At 35.6% G+C, this 21,831-nt stretch overlaps 1 protein-coding gene across 7 annotated transcripts in view; it reads right to left on the bottom strand.

Moving 5' to 3' along the window:
- Positions 1-21,831, bottom strand: part of SCEL (sciellin) — a 70,343-nt gene that overhangs the window by 16,535 nt on the left and 31,977 nt on the right. For 3 of the 7 annotated variants that reach the window (XM_048295669.1, XM_048295668.1, XM_048295670.1), the window contains 8 exons: positions 21,561-21,678; positions 20,874-20,936; positions 20,498-20,569; positions 15,127-15,195; positions 13,342-13,407; positions 12,082-12,147; positions 10,021-10,053; positions 8,694-8,765 (listed from right to left, as the gene is read on the bottom strand). In XM_048295669.1, the coding sequence (XP_048151626.1) occupies positions 8,694-8,765; positions 10,021-10,053; positions 12,082-12,147; positions 13,342-13,407; positions 15,127-15,195; positions 20,498-20,569; positions 20,874-20,936; positions 21,561-21,678 (559 nt within the window). The remainder of the gene's footprint in view (positions 1-8,693; positions 8,766-10,020; positions 10,054-12,081; positions 12,148-13,341; positions 13,408-15,126; positions 15,196-20,497; positions 20,570-20,873; positions 20,937-21,560; positions 21,679-21,831) is intronic. The other 4 variants (XM_048295671.1, XM_048295672.1, XM_048295674.1 and 1 more) reach the window with 4 other exon arrangements.

Below are 21,831 nucleotides of genomic sequence, written 5' to 3'. Positions count from 1 at the left end.
ATGAGGAGTTACCTAAAATAGTTCAAACTTGACCTACTGCCTGATTGGAAATACTGGGGGAAAGAAATTTCCAGTAATTTAAGACCTATTCCTTCAGAAATGCATGTACTGGCCCACATTAATCCTTGGTGCAACTCAAAGGATAGATGAGTGGGTTCCCCTCTGTAATCTTTAAATCATCATGACTTTGCAGCTGACAGCATTTTGTTACTTCCTGCCACGTTATTTTGTTCTTGTTGGTGCTTTGAGTATCCCAGTGCACTGACTGGCTTGGAGGGAAGATTTTACTTGTTACCTAGGTGAGGCTACTAGTGCACTCCTTATCATCTACAGCCTGATTCACAGAACATGAACTCTGAAGTGTCCTAATAAGTGAACAGAAACAATTGCAGCTGCAGATTTCCACACAAAAATACAAGCAGACTGACCTGTTCAGCCAAAGGTTATGGCTCATATGAAACAAAAGTTCTGTAAAAGAGAACCTTGGAAGATATTAATTTTTTGTACTGGTAACATTTCTCGAACTTTCAGCCTCATGAAACATCCTGACATGACTGCAGCAAATAACCAGGACTGACATCCAGCAAGTTCTTTGCCTTGAGGTGGCTGCCTTAGTGAAAAGCAGAGGACATAGGATACACTACTGCAAGCTACTGGTTCGAGCATAGTTCAGGTTATTAGCAACTAAAGTTAAAGAGCTGTTATTTATAAAAGGACAAAATGTAAGGTAGGAAAAACTGCATGACAGGGTGCATAACTCAGAATTTATCTGATTGTGCTCGTGGCATACTTTTGCTGACTTTTTAAATCTCTCTTTGTTAGCAAAGCTACGTTTACTTTAGCATTAGCACACAGTGCTATCAACCAGTGTTGGTATTAGAACATAATCCAGCCTCACATTAAAAATTAAGAGTAGATCTGCATTACAGAACCTAAACGGAATTACAGGTTAGGTTTCATTTGAGAGTTGTTACTGTGTTAAAAATCAACAATATAACTTAGATCGTTTTTAATACTTCTAAAAGAGGTGACAAGTATTAAAGTAGAAAAACACTAACCTATATTCATACATTAAAAAAGCTTTTTGAATATCAGAGTATCAGATGCAGTGAAAGGCTCCTGTGGAGAAGGATTTCCAGTTGCAAGTATAATTTTCACTTGAAAAAATAAACTGTTTTGGTGTCCAAGGCTGGCTGAATTGAATTCATACTTCTTACATTTGTCAACAACTTTTTAAAACATAGATGATGATGGAAAACAGCAGCATAAGACTTCTATACAAAGCAATTTAGACAATATAGGGGAAATATCTTTCAAATATGGTAGGTGGCCTGTAATGGATGTTGACATTTTTCATAGGTCATTCCAAAGGATGCCACCTCCAAGTATAGTATTTTCTGAGACAGCCATTAAATCCTGTGAACACTCTGCCTAGGGTGAATGTTTTTGAAATGGATGAGAATGAGGTAGGTCAGACAGCCTGCCAGGAGGAGAATATATAGTTTGCTCACAATTCAATAGGATGAAATATTTTAATAAAAAACTCAGGACATGACTGGAAGTTTTTAGGAGCACCTAACTCAGAATAACTAACATGTATTTTTGTATTCTACATAAAAATATTTGGAATGGCAGTACAGAAAATTTTGTATCACATATTGTACAAAAGGATCTCAGGTACTGGAGAAAATTAATTAATTTATAAAATAGAAACATTAAGATTTGGATTAAGACCTAGGTACGCTTGTTGTTATTGTTAAAGTACGGAAGACAATTCTATTGATTAATTTACTTTTCTGTTTGTAAGTGACCACCTGCTGAAAAAAAAAAGCCTATTCTGACTTTAACAACATATTTGCAGAAAAATGCTCAAAATAGCACTGTGAATCCAAATTACGCCCCTCCCTGAAGGATAGAAAAACACATGTGCAACTGGGCCACTGAGGGCCTCATGCTATAGGCTTGTCAGCCAGGAACTTTGCTGCTGCTGTCTACTATTTTGCCTCTAGCTGCTTGTGTAAAATAGGATTAGAAATCTGACAACTAATGAAGACAGTCCAGCAGAATTTAAAAGACTAGCAAAAAACGTAAGTAAAGTAGGTTTAAAAAAAGCTGTCAAGGCAGGCTGCATGCAAAATTTATGGCTCAGTTTAACCAGGAATTCCTATTCTCCTATATCTTGGACCCCTATGCCTCTCAGACACAAACAGAAAGGGAAATTATATAAGGCTTGTGTGACAAGCTCTTCAGAAATCAGCTAAATTTCAAAAGCTTAATATCTCTGATCCTATATCAATATCAGCAAATGTTCCTTCTTTATGGAACAGTGTCTTTGGCAATACCTGATTCTATTAACGTTAGATACCTCATGCCTTTGTTGATTTAATGTAAGAAAGATCTGTGGACATTTTCAGTAAGCAATCTTTAAAAGTAGAAAAATGAATGTCATATGTAATCACAAAGTGTGGGGTTTTTTTTTTTCCTTTTATGCTCTGTATCAAAAAGTTAGAGAAATTGAATTGTCTACATTTCGCTTTGCTTTTCAGTCTGCATTTGATTTCTAACTCAGCTTGAGATAGAGATCTAATACTTTTCAGTCCTTCTGTTCTGTGATTTATGCTTGTGATTATTGTGAATCTCACTTATTTCAGTGGATAGTGGTTCTGAAATTCTGGTGTAACTGGTGCCAAGTCAGATCACCATCAAAATGGAAAACACAAATGAATCCGATCCACACATTCATGCACATCTCATAGTTCTTTCTGATTTCTTGGGTTTTTTTTTTAATCTTGAAAACATTCAGGTAAAGTTCCAATGGCATAGAAGCAGGAAACATGAATCACACTGGCAAAAAAGCTTTAGTGATGTTATTCTTTAGAGAAAGCAATGAAAATCTTTCTAATATTTGTATTCTCAAATCCTGAAGGCAATGAAGAAAGCATCAATAAAAATAGATCTTAAAAAGTTTGATCACATTTTTCTGACTGTCCTTAGTGCTGAAGTGAAATTGTGGGAGTGAATAACGAAATTTTAAACAGACCCCAGCTAAGCTCTTGAACCTCAAGGATGAGGTAGTAGAGTATGAGCCCACGACTGCCTCATTATTCAGTGAATATTTACCTAATCTGTTAAAGTCCTGAGCTTCTATCCAGTTCCAAATATTCCCTAATTCTTGAAGGCATTCTTGCCTTGTTGCCTAGAATTTCATCATCCATCTTTGCTGATACACCAACAGTTGACATAATACCCAAGCACCAATATTGTAAGTGTTATAATATGGACTAGAAGTCTGAAGGACCATGCATATTTCAGACTTGCTGGAATGCCTTTAATGACTGGGCCACTTGATGTCAAATCCAGGCATACTCAGTGAGGTTTTGAATCTAGTCACTCTGTCATCATCAACATAATCATGAGCAATCCAGAAGCAGCTCTGTTAAAGGAGTCATGCACAGTGTTTTTAACAGATCTGCATTGGTTTTCTGATTAAAAGCACTGACCAGAATTATAAAAACTACTGAGAGGACTCTCTTTTTCTAATAGATAATAAGATACATAGAACATTTTCAAATGTGATACCAAAAAAGTTGCATCTGATGTCCTTTCCTCAGTGATCTCTCCCACTTGACCTACAAAGAATTCCGATCGACAGCTTCTTCTTCTGACATGATGGAATACACAAAGACCTCACTAAGAAAGTCTGGCTAAAACCATAAGGACATTTCTGAACTAGTCATGTCAGCACAGGACAAGACAAAAACAACCAATTGCCAAGTGGACCTTCCAACTCTGAACTAAAAGAGTTGGTCTAGAGTATATTAAATGTGTCAGGCATCTTACTGGGTAAAGTTTAACATCATGGGCCCAGCTGAATTTTGATCTGATGTTATGGCTGTTTTACTGTCCTTGTATCAGGTTTTGACCAGTATAACTGAGAATGAATAAAGGAATTTTTTGAGGAAAGACTGGCATTTATCCTGGAGCAGGGTGTATTTCCTTCCACATTGTTATGCTCACTAATCAGTGCCAGGAGCCCTCACTCAGACCTTTCATCAATAACCTCTGAGGGTAGGGAACAGAAGAGCAATGCAGTCAACTGTGAAAGCCAATTTATACTGTGCCAAAACCAGTGTAATGCTTAGCCCAGAGGATTTTGGAGTTAAATACAGAGGAAGAAGCTGTTGATCAGAATGTTTTATAGGAGATAGACTGGGAAAGATCACTGGAAAAAGACAACTTATTCCATTTTTCTGGAAGGATACGTATGACCCTGGAAACACTGTATTAACATTTCAGTTAGGAATAATGTGCTTGAATCTCTTCACAGAAGCTGTGCAACAGTGAATCATTTGTATCAACAGGCAGAAAAGCTGCAAACCAGCATTACAGTGAATGCCAGATCTATCAAAATTGAGAGACAGAAGGAGCCTGTCACTTGGAAGGGCCTTCTGCTGAAATAAAAAAATTTTAAAAAATTAAAAATTACTGTATTGATTTATACTATCAAAAGCAATTTAGAAAGTGTAAAGCCACTTCACTTTACCATAAAGAAACAATTGTCATTGTAGCAAAAGCAAGCTAGTGAATGATGGGTGCGCTTATATGAGTTCTGTTCAGTATCCTTGCTTCCAACGATTTTTGAGGCACACAGGTGTGCTCCAGAAAATTTTAGAGGTCTCCAGATGGTCTAGCTAAAAAGTCAGAGCAAATAGAAGACATCCCAAAAGAATATTCACACAGAAATTACTCAGGCAGGAGCCATGCCTTAAATTTTTGCCATCTAAACTTTAGTCCCACCTAAGAGAATTCCTTTGAATATTTCTAGTGGCTCTTTGGAATCGCCTATCTCATAGACCCATAGAATGGTTTGGGCTGGACCTAAAAGATCATCCAGCTCCAACCCCTGTGCCATGGGCAGGGACAACTTTCACTAGACCAGGTTGCTCAGAGCTCCATCCAACCTGGCCTTGTATACTTCCAGGGATGGCAGTCTAACAAGAACACAGAACTAGCCAATGTTGCAAAATGCACCTACATGTTCTTTCAGTTTTGTGCTTTACGTAGCTCTAGAACAAGAAAGGTTTTGGCAATAAATGGTCATTTAGGAGACCTGACATCATGGTTTTAATTCCATTGGTTTGGAAAATTCCAAGTCAATAGTAATTCACTTTTTTTTTTTTTTTAATGACTTAAAAAAAAAACCCTGGATCTAGTATTTTTTCCGCTTTCAAAGTTCCCGGATGTTGATAGACATGGAAATGTGAGATCATATTACAATAGTTAGTTTAAGCACAGATAATTAATGTGTTGTTCTTTCACAATCTGTTGCAATGAGAGCTGGGAAGACATCTTGGGTCAAATAGGAGTATCATTAAAAAGGAACATAGTAAACACAGATTTACAGCATTGTCTGAATTTTCTACTACCTGATAGGAGTAATAATAGTGAGTCACACTGTACACTAGGGGAAAAACACGTACAGAATATAGGATTCTCTTAATTATGCCAGAAAAATTTATTCTAGTCCCTTCTGTTCCCTAGAATTTGCCTCTCTCACCCACATACTTGCAAATATACAGCTGAAATATTTTCTTCAAGATAACTTCTGTAGCTGGCATACCAAAAAAGACATACTTATGTAAGGGTTTCTGCAATACGCCCTTTGCCCCTACAGACTAATAGTCTTTCCCTGGTACCAATCTCACTACAGATGCCTTAAGAGCTGAGTGAGATCTGTCTCTAATCTCTTGTATAGCCCCTGTTACGATCCCCTCAAAAGCTTTTCCTCAGGTATGTCTAACATGAATTAATTCTGATATATATGAAAAATAAACGATAAATTCATTAGTTCTGCAGTTTATGAACTTATGGAAATATGGCTTTTTGATTATTCTGCATCCTTTGGTGGTAATAACTTTGTAAATGCCCTGGTAAATGTTGCTCACTATGCCAAATACCCTTACTTTCTGTAATGATGTGTAGTTCAATACAAGTGAACCCCATTATAAAAGCCTTTTTATAGAAACACAGATGTTTTTAATACTAACTGCAATCATTAATGAAAGCCTGACTGAAACTGTGTAAAACACCCTCAGAACGTTTGAAGTGGTTTAACGTGATTTTCTGCAGAATACTGTCCTTTTAAAAATGCCAGTTTTTAAACACCTGCATTTAATAGTTACTACAATTATGGAATGGAAAAATGCAGTGCGCGAATCTCCCATCTTCACTGATGTGGAAAAAAGCACAAAAACGACTTGATAAGCAATGAATAAAAGGCCCCCCCCATTGAGGAAATCAGAAAAACGTCTCTGTACGTATCCAGTGTAGTGCTCATCTGCTGCTGCATTTGTGAGATACCAAGAGAGCTGATTTGACCTGTTATGCTCTGAAAGATGCACAATTATTAGGCAGTAGTTATCTTTACTTTTCCTGTGTCCTAGCCTACTTATGCTGCCTAGAGTATCTATAGATGCCCTATTCCATCATGAGATGCCTATTCCATTCTCTTAATCATATCCAACAGGTGAAGGTCCATATGTCCATGCTTCAGAGGTGAGATAGGTATACATATACACACACACTCTGTGTTTGGATGCCAGATCTAACTGTTGTCCTTAAAAGAAATACAATAATTGGGTTTGGGTTTTTTTTTACAATTTTAGCCAAAAGAGAGTATCTGACATCCTTTCCAGGTTAATCCCTTCTGAAAGATTTTTGTTTATCACTGACCAGTTTGTTAGAAAGCCAATTACCATTTTCCACTTATTTTATACTGAAATTAATTCATTATTCCTTTAACATCCCTATCAGAATCCTGAATGAAAGACAAGTAATCAGTTAAGTCTGACTTTAAAAGCATGACCTGAAAATCTTTCTACTCCAAGTAAAAATATAGGTAACTAAAGGATGCAATTTAAAATCATATTCTAATACTAATTGATGTTACTATGCAGACTCTTCATGTAACTGTTTACTTACCCTGTATGACACAACCATTTTTGCCAAAAATGTAGTATTTATGTGAAATCTTTAATAGCAAAAGGGAACTTTTGCTGGCAGCTGATTAACACATTCCTGGTTAGCGAAAATGTAACAAAAATCTGTAGTTTTGTGAAGCTAACCCATCAGCAGCAGATGGATGACATCTGAAGCACCAGCCAAATGTAAAGGAATTATAGCAGCAGTAGAGAGGCCTAAATTTTGCCCACTAAGATTACAGACTACTTACAGTTTATATACTGACACAAATAGCAGTGCAGTGTTGCCATAGAAACTTGTAGACCAGTAAAATATTCCTCCAGCTCTTCACCAATGAAGGGACAGGAATACAGAGCTTGATATGGTAATGAGAGCAACCAGGGGATGATGAATGCGAACTGATTGAGGGTGAGGATTAAGTCAGACCTTAACAAGCCCCTAGCAGTGAAGAATGGCCGTGACTTCCCTAGTTAATACTGGGCGTATTTAATTCTCTAAGATCTGTCACATTTGTTGACAGGAAAATGTTTCTCTGAAACATTGCTTTTTTTCCCCCTTTTCCTAGGGATTACACTGTCAGACATCTTTTGGATGCTTTCTTAGTCATTTTGTACTGGTTTTACATTTTGAGGACTTTGGGGGAGGGGAACAGGATTCAAAATAGTATAGACTGGAACTTCAGACCTCACAAAACTGAACTTTATGTATCAAATTAAATAAAATTAGCTAATTTAATTTTAATATCTGCTCCATTTAATATTTCCACATAGAAACTGCAAATGAGCTATTTTAATTCTCAGTGCATATCTAGAAATCTGTTTCTAATTTAATTCAATTTTTAATTGCATATTCAGGCTTTTTACTCTGGTCAAGGACACAGAGTAAAATTTTTTGTTTATAGAATCATAAAGTCATAGAATGTCCTTGGGTTGGAAGGGACCTTAAAAATCATCCCGTTCCAATCCCTTTCCCATGGGCAGGTGCATCTTCAACTAGACCAAGTTGCTTAGAGCCCTATCCAACCTGGCCTGTAACACTTCCAGGGATGGGGTAGTTATTGCTGATTACTTTGAAAAAGATAACATCTCTGTCAGCACAGAACCTTACAATTTGCTGAAATTTTAGTTAAAAAAATTTTAAAATTTCTGTATCTTTTCCACCAATGATTTTTATGGTATTCTGCAGACTTTCAAAGATTAGTACATATGCCATCTAACTCATCCCTCAAAAACAAGTCCATCTGTTGAAACATACTAATTTTGTCATCCTAAAGGGTAGATGTTGGGTTTTCACCATTCAAAATGCTAACACTACAGTGCACAAGTTGGGGGTTTTTTATATATATAATAAAGTGTAGTTACTACTTCACCCACAATGTCTTGAAGAGCAAAGAAAATACACTGTATAATCCATACTACCCCAATTTTTCTCTTTCCAAACATTTGCAGCAACTACCTATATGCTGCTTTTAAAGATGCAGGCTGGATAGACTAAAAGATTAAAAAATGAAACATCTGAGATAACTTAGCAAGTCAATGAGAGGGAACTCAGAGTCTGTACTTCTAGGCCATTCATTAGGACTGGGTAAGTCCTGCATTAATCAAACACCATGTCCAAACGAGCCATCAAATATAGAAATAAAGCAAATTGAGTACTTAATATCACATTAATCAGTTCTTATCAAAACGTTTTGATTATACTGTCCATGTTACCTTGCTGTAGCCTGATCGTCCACATCAGACTTTGATTTCTGACGGGTCACCTGTTCTGATGAAAGGGCAGCCCTGCAACAGGAATGGTGAAAACATACTTAAGGCACAAGAAGATACTTGAAAACACATTGTATCACTTAAATGATTTATTACTGTAGATACTATATTTCTTTCAGGTGTAACCACAGTGAGTTTTCATTGTCTTTGAGAATTTTTTCTGGTTTTTTTTTCTTTAAATACTATAAAAAAATACATATGATATGTGTATAAAGAATTATACATATATAAAACAAGAAATGTAATGCTTTAGTTCACTAGATTACCACATCAACTGAGCTTTTTGGAAAACTAATATGCCAAGACTAGCTGTTTTGCTAGTATGGATATAGTAATAAAGTGGAGTTTCTTTACTGTTCGAAAATTACTTTAGCAGTAAAAAAAGTTGAAAAACCTTTTCTCTTACCTGATAAACAAATCTTATCTATAAAGACAAAACTTTTATTTAACTAGCAAAGCACTGGTTTTTTAAAAGCTAAATAAGCATACATTTACAGTTTCCTATTTTTCTTTGTTTATGTGAACAATCAAATTGATCACTACAGGAATACTAAAATTATGAATAATTATAAGAAAGGGAGAAGGTGGCAGATAGAGTTGATGAGGGTTACCTGCTCCTTTTACAGAATTTTTCTGTTCGTATGGCAACTAAAGCATGACATGTTGCATAGCTGTCTTAATTATAAGTCATGAAATCGCAGGTTGGTTAAGTAACCTTTTCTTAATTTAGACCATGTGAAATGTACATTTAATTAATGAATTTAATAAATTTATTTTCTAAAATTAGAGCAACCTTTTCAGACACTTGAATAAGTTTAGAGTACTTTCCATCAATTCATCTTAAGTTAATGCTTCTATTACAAGCCTTTCCACGTGCAGAGCTTCTTGATTTAACACTTTTTCTTCATGTAGCTCACACTCTCTCACAGACTTTAGAGTATCAGTTGCATATAAAAGAGTATTTGCATTAGCAACATATATAACTTTGGAACTAAAATTGCGAGGTAGTTTTTAACATTTATGCAGTTTAATGTTTTTTCAATTTGAGTAAATATCCAATGAAATGTTCTAATATATATGCAAATAATTGCATTTCTGCCAGGAAGGAAATCTTCTTCATGCACTTCTGCATGTCATCTATAGAGGAACCCTCACAGGTGAATTATATATAGTTTGTATTATAAATAAATGTAAAATAATAATCAAGGCTTATGCAAAGGAGTGTGGTACGTTTCTAAATCTACTAAGAAGCAAAGTAAGACAGACATACGTTGTTGGAGCCTCTGAATTTTCTGAAGAGGTTCTAGAGAAAGAAGAGTAAACATTTCAGAAACCAAGTAGCAAAATGCAAGTATTGAAGCACTTTGCAAGATTTAGATCAATCAACAGCAATTACTTTTACTTTCCCTTCCTTCCAAGATAATTTTTTTTTCTTTAAAAGGCAGAATATGGTTTTAACTCAAGTAGCATAATACTAAATTCAAACTATATTCTTTATGTTACTAAGATAATAAATCTTCAGTTAACATTCTCCAGTTAATCACTTTGATTAATAGTGTTTTGTTTTCAGCACACAATTCACAACCGTAAAACTCAAATACAGTGAGCTGCTTATAATCTTAGCTCCAACTGCAATTTCTTTAAGTGTTCTGTAAAGTGTGTTTAATCAAGTGGGAACTGAGTTCCAGAGTTCCAAAGAACTCTGGAAGTTTATATATCATGTTTAACTATGGAAGACTAGAATCACATCTCAGAATCACAAAAGTATATAACTAACCCTGACCAAGAAAGCCCACGTACTGGATTGCTGGACTCCCTTCCTGAGGATAGCAGATCAGTCAGCCATTCTCAAATTTGAAGAAAAGACATAGCTGACATAGCTCTTTGCTCAGTCTTTAAGACTGGTAGTGACCTTTAGAAACTGTGCTTATTAGCATCTATGCATGGCACTTTATTTCCTGAAACTCACAGGCAAGTAAAAGGCTTTCCTTTGATAACTATTTTTAGTTACAGTAATACTCACAATTTTAAATAGCTTTCACATCTTCAAAGGACTTTTAAAACATAAACCAAGTAATCATTAAATGCCCATCACTTTTTTACCAGCTGTTCTTGATGACAGCATTGTTAGAGGATCCAGGAAGAGTCATAAGAGCTTCAGAAAGAATATGCTTGTTTTCAGTCTTCTCTGAACTGTGAGACTGGAGGAGTAACTGGATAATTAGTGTTGAGAAGAATAAAGGAATTCCAGCTTGCTATTGGAAGCTGGGTGGATGCCATGTAGAGCATTATCCTATTCTTTCAAAATTACCATCATCTTAGCAAGATACTGAAATGAAGCCAGATAAATTCTTCTCAGTTGGCACATTGAGAACATCTAATAAAGACTGACTTCAAAGAAAATAAACTTTAACATCTAAGAGCCATCTTTCTGCTGGGTGGAGAGTGAATCTTGGCCAAACAGATAGAGGGTAGTAAACACAGAATAAGATTTAAAATAATTGCTAAACTTGGTTTTAAGTCTTCCAGTGCCATACATCCCATAAATTCCCTGGGCAATAGTCTACCAAGGCTTGTACCTAACATCACAGCATATCCATTCATTTCTGTTTCATTTAATTTTCATCATTCCAGCGTGAGCCTCATGTGCAGCAAACTTCCCAGATTAAAACTAGGGAAGCAGAAGGCCATGCTGCAGCAAATAGTGGACATTAGCAGAGAATATCATGAAGGTTTATTTATTAATATTTGACACCATCCATATTCTGCTTTTAGGTAAGAGCACAAGAAACATTCCCTGTTCTCTTTCTATTCTGCCAGGAAACAACCATGACTTCAGAAATAAACATTAAACATGCATCTGCAAGTAACTTTAGTCTGATTTTTTGTTCTAAACTATTTCTTGGATACTTTGCTGACAGGGAACTTAGTAGATTTTGAGGTTTTGCTCATGCTGATACCCAAAAGGGCCGAGGGCCTGACCATGAACCCAAATGGCAGCAACAGATCCCTGCCCTTATGGCCAGTCTCTCTACAACATGTTTGCCTTGAGGAGAATTAACTGGAATTGTCAAAGTGAAACCATGGAGAAAGAATGCATGTGTGACAGAAAAAATTTGGGACCACTTAATGTAACCTCAAGTTTCTGGCACTTCATATACTCAGGCCCTAGTCAATGCTGGGCATCAGGCTGCAAAGAGCCCAAACAAGAGCTCTTTGCAGGGCATCCTATGCATCAAACTCAGTAGATCAAAGAACTGCCCTGCTTTCTTGCTCCCAAAATTAGCTCTAGCCAAGAGTTAGGAAACAACCAGCGATCACTGATACACACCGTTTGCTTTCCTCTGCTTCTGTCGGGGTCTTACTACTTGAAACTGGAGGAGGCATCCAAGACTGCCTGTACATTTTAATAAATAAAATTTTCAGTGTTATTTTAATGCTCTGGGGCTGAACAGCATACTGTGAATATTAGAAAAGAAGTATATAAAAATACCTGGAACTTTTCTTAAATTATCAGTATTTTCAAAGACTGCATGTTGATACTTTTTAGACCATTTTTTACAGAAAACTGAATGGAATAGGAAATACTACAGTAATTTTATTTATTGTGAAAAATGTATTCTGTGAGTCTAGGTGGTTTTTTCTGCAATCTGAGGGGTACAAATAAATGGATCATTCATGTAAAGAACAACCAGATAAAATGCACAAAGGAAAGCGTGTCAATTTTCAACACAAGAAATACAATCAGGCTATTAGAGGTCACATAAACAGCACAAGCACTTTCAGTTCCTTTTTTTCATTGTGGTTTTTTTTTTTACCCTCAAAACTATCAATCCAGCAATTGTTTGTGAAGTAAAAACAATTACAACAGAAGCAGTACAATTCATTGATGGCCTTCCATATCTTTCAAGAGCCTGGATTGAAAACACCATAAACTTCCACCAAACAAACAGGTCTATATGTTAATATAAATATGATGACATTTTAATTTCTACATTCATTATTCTACTGATCACATTTTTTATGCATGAAATATGAAATAAAATATCACAAATGAACAGAATTTGCAGCTGGGAAGGATGCAGAAAAATATGGCTATCACCAGCAGTACATTTTAAATTAAAAATGTACTTAGTTCTACACCCTGTTTTTATTTTTGCCCAGATAATGCTATCTGAAATCCAGATTTTTAAAGGTAGCTGTGTATCGTTCAGAAAACTGCGTGATTCATATGCACTGCAACAGTACAGGGTCAAGTTTGGCATCAGAGATTTCACAATTACAGTGAGCTACAGTGCTTTAAATCTGGACATTGAAAATGAGTACACCAGCTGAGTTAGGAGCTGCAGCCAAGAGTTAGCCATTGTGCCATGTCCACCAGGCTCACAAAACTGGGTCTACAGAGATAGAACTTTTAAATCCCATGGAAAAAGACAGAGGATGTAAAAGTTTAATTCTTGGAGTTTGCTGAGGAGTTTGAGTGTGCTGGAGGAGGAAGTTGGTCATTTTTTAATGTAATTGTGATATATTACTGAGACTTAATACAGTGCTATATACCCTCTGGCAACCAAGCAGTGGTGGTAATGAATACCTTTTTTTCTTGATTGGAGAAGTAGCTGCAGTGTTTGTGGATGCTGCATTAGGAGCCCAAGACTGTCTGTTAAGGAAATATACTTAGTGAGTTAATCTTGAACAAGAGTATAATTTTGAATTATAAAAAAAATAAATTACAAGAAATCGTGTTTCTGCTATCAGAATGATACAAATGTGTATGGTAAATGCTATAACTATGTTTATATACCTCAAAGGACACAAGATGTGGGAGACCTTAAAGGGTTCTGATGTTTAGACAGCTGCATTTTTACTTGACGTCCAAATTTCTGACTTCTTAGAATACTGACTTCTGTACCTACACTTTAGTCTCCAAACACTATAATAATAATATCTTTCATTTTCATACTTTATATTTTATGTTTCTTGCTCAAATAAAATGCTTTATGCTATATGTTTGTAAAACTAACCTATATAAAATCCAAGCCAGTAATTTGTCGTAAAATTTATCAAAAAGTTATTGTCTTATCCTCTGCAATTCTTAATGATAGTAATTGGCAATTCATAATAACAGTAATTGAAGAATAGCACTTTACAAATCATTTTGCTCTCTGGCAGGAAAAAATATATACAATTTAAGTCTCTCAAGTCCCACTTCAGAACTAATTGTTGGTCTGTTAAAAAACCATCTCCAGAACAAACCCCATAAAATCCAATTTATATGAGGCTTCATGTGTCATCATCACTATGATTTACAACATAATGGTGCAAAATTATAATTTGAGTGACCTCTGTTGAACTGTAAACGCCAGAGATACTGATTTGCTCTTCAGAGTAATATCACAACTCTCCACAAGATGACTTGTAATTGCTGTGCTCTCTAGCAACTATGATCTGTGTAATTTAGTACTGACAGAACTCTACTGACATTGATGAAGGCACAAAGCAATGCATTTGTCCCTTTGCATTTACACATATGGTGGCTGAGTTCTTCTGACTTTCCCTTCTTAAATGAAGGGAAGCAATCAGGCAATAAGTGTAAGTTTTTTAGAAAATAAGTTTTCAGTGTTGTGGAATCATATTACCTATATAAGTGGCCACCTCCAAATCATAGCAACTTTTTTAACAATGTATCAACAATGTTGTGCTAACTTGCTTTAAATTAAAACTGTTTTAAACAAAAGACTGGCCTTCTGACAAAAGAAAAGGTTTCCACTGGAAAAATAATCTATCCTATCAAAAAAATTTTTTTTATGTTTTGGTTCTCAAGTTTTCCACTGGCAATGTACAATGGCATTTTCCACTGAAAGCATTAAATAGATTTTTTTCATGTATCCTTCCTCAGAACTATGTGTTGTATTTGGTAGATTTTATGCAGAGAAATCTAGAGCTCTAAAACATACCCACACTTTTCAAAATGCTCTTATTCTCTTCTTTTTTGTATTTAAAATACTGCAATTATTAAATAATCATTATGCTGAGTAAATGTGTAATCTGAACTAGTCTCCCTTTTAATCTGTGTGGAGAAATAGGCTTCTTCAAGCAAAATTCCTCTTATTCTAAAGAAAATATGTTTTTCTCCTCACCAGCTATAAAAAGAGCCTGTGATAATCTAGATATATGCCTACATTCCAGAGGTCACGTGGCCAAATGAAGCCTACACTAGGCCATATCCAATACAAATAATTTCTCTATATAATCTTGGTATGTACATGAATTCTAAAGTTATGATAGTATATAACACTTAGATGATAATGCATGGTAAATAATACATGATAAATTATAATACATAATAGTTAGATTATAACGTTTCTGAAATTCGTACCTGTTGTTTTGCTTATGATTGAGAGTTGGGGACTTATTTATTTTATCAGTATCATTTCCAGCTGGAATTCTGTTGGAAACACAGAAATTATTTATAATACACACTCTAAATTTTTTTAAAATCCATTTTCAATAAAATCAAAAGACAGAGTATCATTTTGGCCTGTGTACTGATTAAAAATATCCCAGTATCAAAATAGGTAGAGAACAGAAGCTGAAATTATATCACTTTAGTGCATTATTATCTGAAGACTCTAAGTAGCTCACTAAAAAAGAGTTTTCAAAGATGATGTTCAAACAATAACACTGCATTAAACTTCACTGTTGCTAAACATTTATTACAACTCCTTTGAATTAGGTCAGAATACTAGAAAGAAAGCAATGTTCAGTCAAGCAGCACACACAGAGCTATTGCCTTTTCCTCTGCCTCACCATCCCTGGAGAGATGCAACGGTCTTGTTTTATTTACAGATTTCATAGATCCATGTGATGTGAAAATAATCTGGTGCAAAATCCCTAGCAAGGCATGGTGCTGACCTACAGGAATAACTTCTATCAACAAAGTTAGATTATTTGTGCTTGAACTGATTTCATTAAGCCATGAAATTTACATGAAGAAACAAACACATGATTTTTCAAGCCCTTTATGGATTCTACAGTTACTGCCTAAAACCCTTCAAAATTTTCACAGAAATACACCATGTAGCTATCATAGCTGAAGCAGTTAGGTTCTTCTTTTATTCCAGATTTCTTCCTATATATGGAATATTCTTTAGTAAGAACAGGGGGACTCTGAAAAGCTTAAATATAAAGTGATGTACATTGAAATAGAGGATAAATACTAAGCTGACAGGGTTGTCTTAAATATTTGATTCAATCAGCTGAAACACATCCTGAGCTACAACTTACATGTATTTTTTTGTATCTATTCCCATCCATAAACTGAAGCTACAGATGCAAAACAATTAATCCTAGAACTATAATCTGATGTTACATATAAAACATTTTGTATCCTGCCTTCAAGCAGCACAGAATACAGTTGTATTTAATGAAAAGCCTTCCAGGGAATCCTGGGACACAATCTGCACCAGCGTGTGCTCTGTGTCTTTTGCAAGTCTTAACTGCAATTTTGCAAAGAATCCTCTCCTGTCAGGGCAGCTCGTGACTGTGACAGCAGCTACAGTTGCAGGGAAGATCACTAGAGGGCTCGCTAAACCTGCTGGCATTGCTGCAGATGCAAACCCGAGCGTTCCTTCTCATTCCCCGCTCGCCAATGAACCAGCATTTCTTTCACATTTCATCACATGTTCTCAAAATTCCAGCACAATGCTTTACATAGTTTTGTATTTTCTCATTTTAAAGCCTTAAAGGTTCTATCTGGCATCCTACTCCCTTGCTGCCCAGTGTAGCAGAAGCTTTAAATAAAAAGTGGAAGAAAGGTAAGTATTATGTTAACTTCTCCTTGTATAACTTTCAAGCTTCTGATAAGGAATCAAAGAATACCCTCTGTTCACACCCACAACACCGTCTACAACAGACACCCCTGGATCAGTGGGCCATTTAAACATGTAGTGTTTATCTGAACCAATTTAAATTTCTGGCCTCCACAGTGTCCTGTGCTAGTGACTCCTATAATTAATGTATGCATTAAAGGAAAAATAAATGTTTTTTCTCCCTTTTCTTTCTTTCTCTCTCTCTCTTCTATAGCTTTTTTTCCCCCTTAATTCATTATCCAAACATTTATAGAGTATCTCCTCATTCTAGCAGTGCAACAAGCAGAAAATATTCTTCCATTACCGTTTCCCTATATTATTCTTTCCCAAGCTGAGGAATTTTTGTCTTTTCAGACATTTTACATGAGAGTTATTCCATCCTTTCTCACTTCCCTCTTTAATTTCTTCTCCTGTTTCTATTGTAGTTTCTTCACATAAGCGAAATGATGCATGCAGTGTTCAAGACGTGGAAAGCAGGTTCATACCACACACTGCAGCGGTTTCTGGTTTGCTCTCTGATCCTTTCCTAGTAATTTCTATCATTCCAAAGTATTAGATTATTAATAAATAATAAATAAACAATGAAAATATGTCATTTGCTTCAGTCCCATCTATCCAGATCTAATTGCTCTAGATGCAGTTAGGACTTAAGTGTTTCTGGAAGCTATTCTGGACTTAGTACATGGAAAAATAGCAATGTAATTTTCATCACTACCTGACTTGTAAATTTTCTCCCACCTTTCGTCAAATGTTTGGTTAGTTGCTAATAATGAGTGAGAAATAAAAGGATAAATAATTTTTTTCCACCCATCCAGAAAGGCTGTCTGTGATCATCTGCACAATGCAGTTGCTGTCTTAGTTGGAAATAGTGTAGATCTACATGCCAGTACAAGTACACGTGCATCTACTGCCATCAATCTATGGCTTTCTGAAAACAACTTAGTATGTTTAGCACTTTCTTGTGCTTGCAGCCAATGGTGAAATTCCATGTAGTTATCTGCAACATCTCTCCCAGATTTTTAAAATGGAAAATGGTGTTCAAATTTTGTAGCCATTGGGTTAGGCAAAATTCATATCAAAAAATACCATTTTTGACATGGTTATAGCAGTATCCAAGAAGCAAAAAGCTGCACATAATATGGCTTTTAGATATGTTATCATTTGCACATTTACACATGCAATGAAGAGCTCAAAATTATTCCTATAGTCCTCAAAGATTTTATTAATTCATATTTCAATTATTATTTTGTCATTTTGAAAATTAGATATTGAATATATATTTAACTAGATAGAGCCAGATTCCTTAAATCCTTTCCTCTTGGAATACTACAGTATTCCTATTGGAATACTACTGGCCAGAAGACATGCACAGCAGAATTGTGAAAAGATGTTCTAGTATCCAGTTTGAAAACAGGTAACTCCCTAGGACCATTTGCAGGATAGAAGAAGGTCATTTTCCAGAAATTTATCTAGGCAGAAATGATTTTCCATATAAGCAACATGACATAATACTGTAAACATAAGATGACTTGTAATTGCTGTAAACAGATCTGAGAGATCTCCAGTACCAAGGTAATTCGTCTCTAGAAGCATCTACTAGGAGCAGTCCTTCAGGGTTTTTCTACAAAAAAACCGAATGTTTTTTCCACACAGGCAGATAAACCATATAGGTGTTCTGCAAACTGGTCAGTTCTAAGCTTGGAGACTTCCAGCATATGGCTATGCTTGTCAGGAATAATTTATAAGAAAATAAGAGAATTATACCAAGTGGAGAACGTCCTTCACAGAGGAAGCAGAAGTACCAAATTCAACTACAAAAAAGGTACTAAGAGAAGATACATCACCACAGCCTTTTATATCTTAGGTCGCAAATTTGAGGAGTTGCAGAACATGTGGTCATCCCTTATAAAACTGCCTGCTGGCGATAGGTGTGCACAAATTAATCCTGGAATGGCTGTATTCCCGTTTTGTAAAGACTATTGATGACTGAGGAATATAAACAACTTGACTGCAGCTTCCTCACTGTGGTAATTTCAAGGCAGAAGCATCATTATTCACTCCCTTTATGGCATGTTCCACGTTAGTTTTCAGAAGTCTATATTTACACCTAAATTCCTTTTTTGGTATACTCTGTCATCAGTTGCATATTAAGAACCCTTTATGTTAGATATTTGTGTATATGAAAACACAAAGATAGTCAGCTTACAACCTCAAATAATTCAGATACTTTAGTATCTCAGCATAAACCAAAAAGATATCGAGTACAAAAAACCAGTGTTCCTCAGTGACACTGTAGAAACTGGAATTGTCCTGTGACTTCTAAATTAGTAATCAGGGTTTGAGGCATGAAAATCAAATTTTAAAATTGTTTTGAAGTGAGTGGCCATGTGAGTAAGTGTGACATAGCTGATATATGCTACTTCAGTTTCCAAAAAGCTTCATAGAAGTCAGTTTCAAGAGCTCTTAAGTAAACTGATCTCCCATGGGTAATAGAGAAATAACTGCTTAAAATGTAGGAAACAAAAGTTTGAAATAAATGGCAAGTTTCCAAAGTGGAAGGAGAGATATGTACAAGACCTATGTTCTTCCATGTGTTCATGAATTATCTGGAAAAGAGGAGAGTGAGATGATGTTGCTTGCCAATGTTATTACTTAATGGTAGTCAAAACAAATGGCAAAGCTTTTCAGAAGTCATCTGCTAACATGTCAGATTTCTAAAATGGCAGATGACATTCACTTTTCTTAGATGCAAAGTAATGCCTGCCAAGAGAAACAATTGATCTCTGAACCAGCAATTATCACACGGAAAAGAAATCTTGGAATTATATAGATAATGTTGTGAAAATTAAAACTCAATTCTTAGCAGGACTCAAAAGAGCAAACTCAATGTTATGAAGTACAAGGGGAAGAATTGCAAATGAAATAGAAATCATTGTTATTACTCCTCTGTGTACATACAAGGTGTGCACCCATCTTAAATAGCTACATGGAGATTTCGATTCCCAGACCAAAAAGACTAATATAGAAATAGAAAATATACAGAGAAGAGCAACAGGTGAATTGAAGTTATAGAGTGGCTTCCTCATGATGATTGAACAAATACAGCAGCATTCACTGGCTGTCGGATAGGCAGGGTGATGATAGTGCACAGGTCTCTAGCCTATTCTTTTTCAAACTCCTGCGGAGAAGGTACATTTTATGTAACAATTTTGCATTGTTTCTTACAAGAGAAGTAAGGATCATGAAATGAAATAGCACAGTGCTAAAACCCAACTAAACAAAGTGCACTTTTCCCACAGTGTGCGTTTAAGTGCTGGATCTCACAGCCTCAGCATGTTCTGGATAGCAGATGTTAATGGTGGCTGGATTTTGAAGATGCAACACAAAGAATCTGCAAACACAAGCATGGTCATGTCTTCACCCAGCAGAGGTCAAGGCTGAACAGAACATTCAAATTAAGCACCTGTATGACAACCACGACTCCAATATTGGTACTGATCACAGTATTTGCAAAGAACTATGGGTTTAGCCATGTTGTGCTTAGCTGTTGGAGATAATGACTTTGGTTTTGAGTTTGAAAAGGAGGAAATTGGGGAGGAGTGGTTATCATCTGTGGAAAGATACTTACATTTATGAGGAAAGGAATATACAGAAACAGGTACAAAAAAAGAAGATGATATCAAAAGAACGTTTTCTCAAATCATATTTTCATTTGTCTCATTGAAAATTCATGCAAAAATCATTCAAAGTCTTTTACTCAGATGCTTAATGAATACAAAAACTTTAAAAAAACACTGACTTCATTCATGCTTTCATTTTTAAGACCTCTCACAGGTATGACAATCACAACACACAATACATCCAGAAAAAAAGCCCTACCTGTCCAAGGTGGTATCAGATCTGTATCGTCCAAGTACAGCTTTCTGATCTTCCTTTTCATTTGTGCTACTGCTGGAATAAAAAATTTAGAAATGCCACTTTGGTTACTGGTTATATTAAAAAACTCATCATTAATAAAACAGTATTTATGTCTCAGATAAAGTATCATACAGGGTTTTAGACCATCCAGGTGTCAACAGATCTAACCCTGGATCCACTGCAGTGATCAATTATTGACACTGGAGTCTGATTTACAGTGAAAATATGAACAGACTAAAACTGAACAAAGCAAGCTCTTGCTATATACAGGATATAGTAAAAGGATACCAAGTTTTCTTTGGTATCATTAGAAAGGCGTACAGATACTCTACCATACCTGTGTAGGCTATCTTGGGATTTGTATTGGTTAAGGACAGCCCTTCCGTAGTTTTCATCAGCACTTCAAGCAAAAGAAAAACAGTGAGTGTTAAAAAGAGATCACTTTTTCTTGGCAAAAGATTTCTGTCGTCAATCAGATTTCACAGCTGTCCACTACCACTGTAATTGCACCAGCTGCAGAATTCTGCAGTAGAAGACTCCAGACATTTTGCAGTAAGAATTATCTCTTCCTACATGCTATTCATGGGCCAGATAATGATAACACGGTCTTAAGGCATTGTTTCTGCTGTAATTTAAGTCCTAGTTTACATTAGAGTAAATTTAAACTGATTCTGACTTAAGCTCCTTAAAAGAACTTGCCCAGATTTATAATCTTCTTGCTTATAAAAAGTCAGATCATAGTCTTGCAACCTAGATACGTGAAATGTGGGATTTTACTTGTAGAGCAAAACCTTATCAAACACTCAGCACTCAAAAGTCCCAATGAAAAACAGTCAGTGAATATTCAGCAAACTAATACTTCCAAAAGGCAACCAATACCTCATCAAGATAAATAAATAAGAGTTATTTGATTGAATTCCCCTAGTTCTGGTTGATACCATCCATGCAACAGTAGACGCTCCATGCAAAGGTACATGGCATACTGAACTAAATATGGAAGAAATGCATTTCATATTTTTCTTACCTTTCCTCCTCAGGCCTCTTCTTTATCCAGCTGTTATCTTGCAAAAGGGTCCGTCGTTTATTAATATCATGAGTAGCCTGTTGTCTGCTTTTAATTGCAACAGAGGGGCTCTTCTTATCTGCAAATGCAGAGAAATGTCGTGAAAATTAACATGTGGAAAAACTTTGGAAACCTAAAGTACTATTACATAGGTTGAAATACATAAAAGTTTAATACAGATTGAATTTTCAGTTATCATAACCTGTTTAGTGCAGATTGCTTCTTAAAAAGG

The sequence above is a fragment of the Corvus hawaiiensis genome, chromosome 2 (assembly GCF_020740725.1).
Source record: "Corvus hawaiiensis isolate bCorHaw1 chromosome 2, bCorHaw1.pri.cur, whole genome shotgun sequence".
NCBI lineage: Eukaryota > Metazoa > Chordata > Aves > Passeriformes > Corvidae > Corvus > Corvus hawaiiensis.
This window is presented reverse-complemented; position numbering and strand designations above follow the sequence as displayed.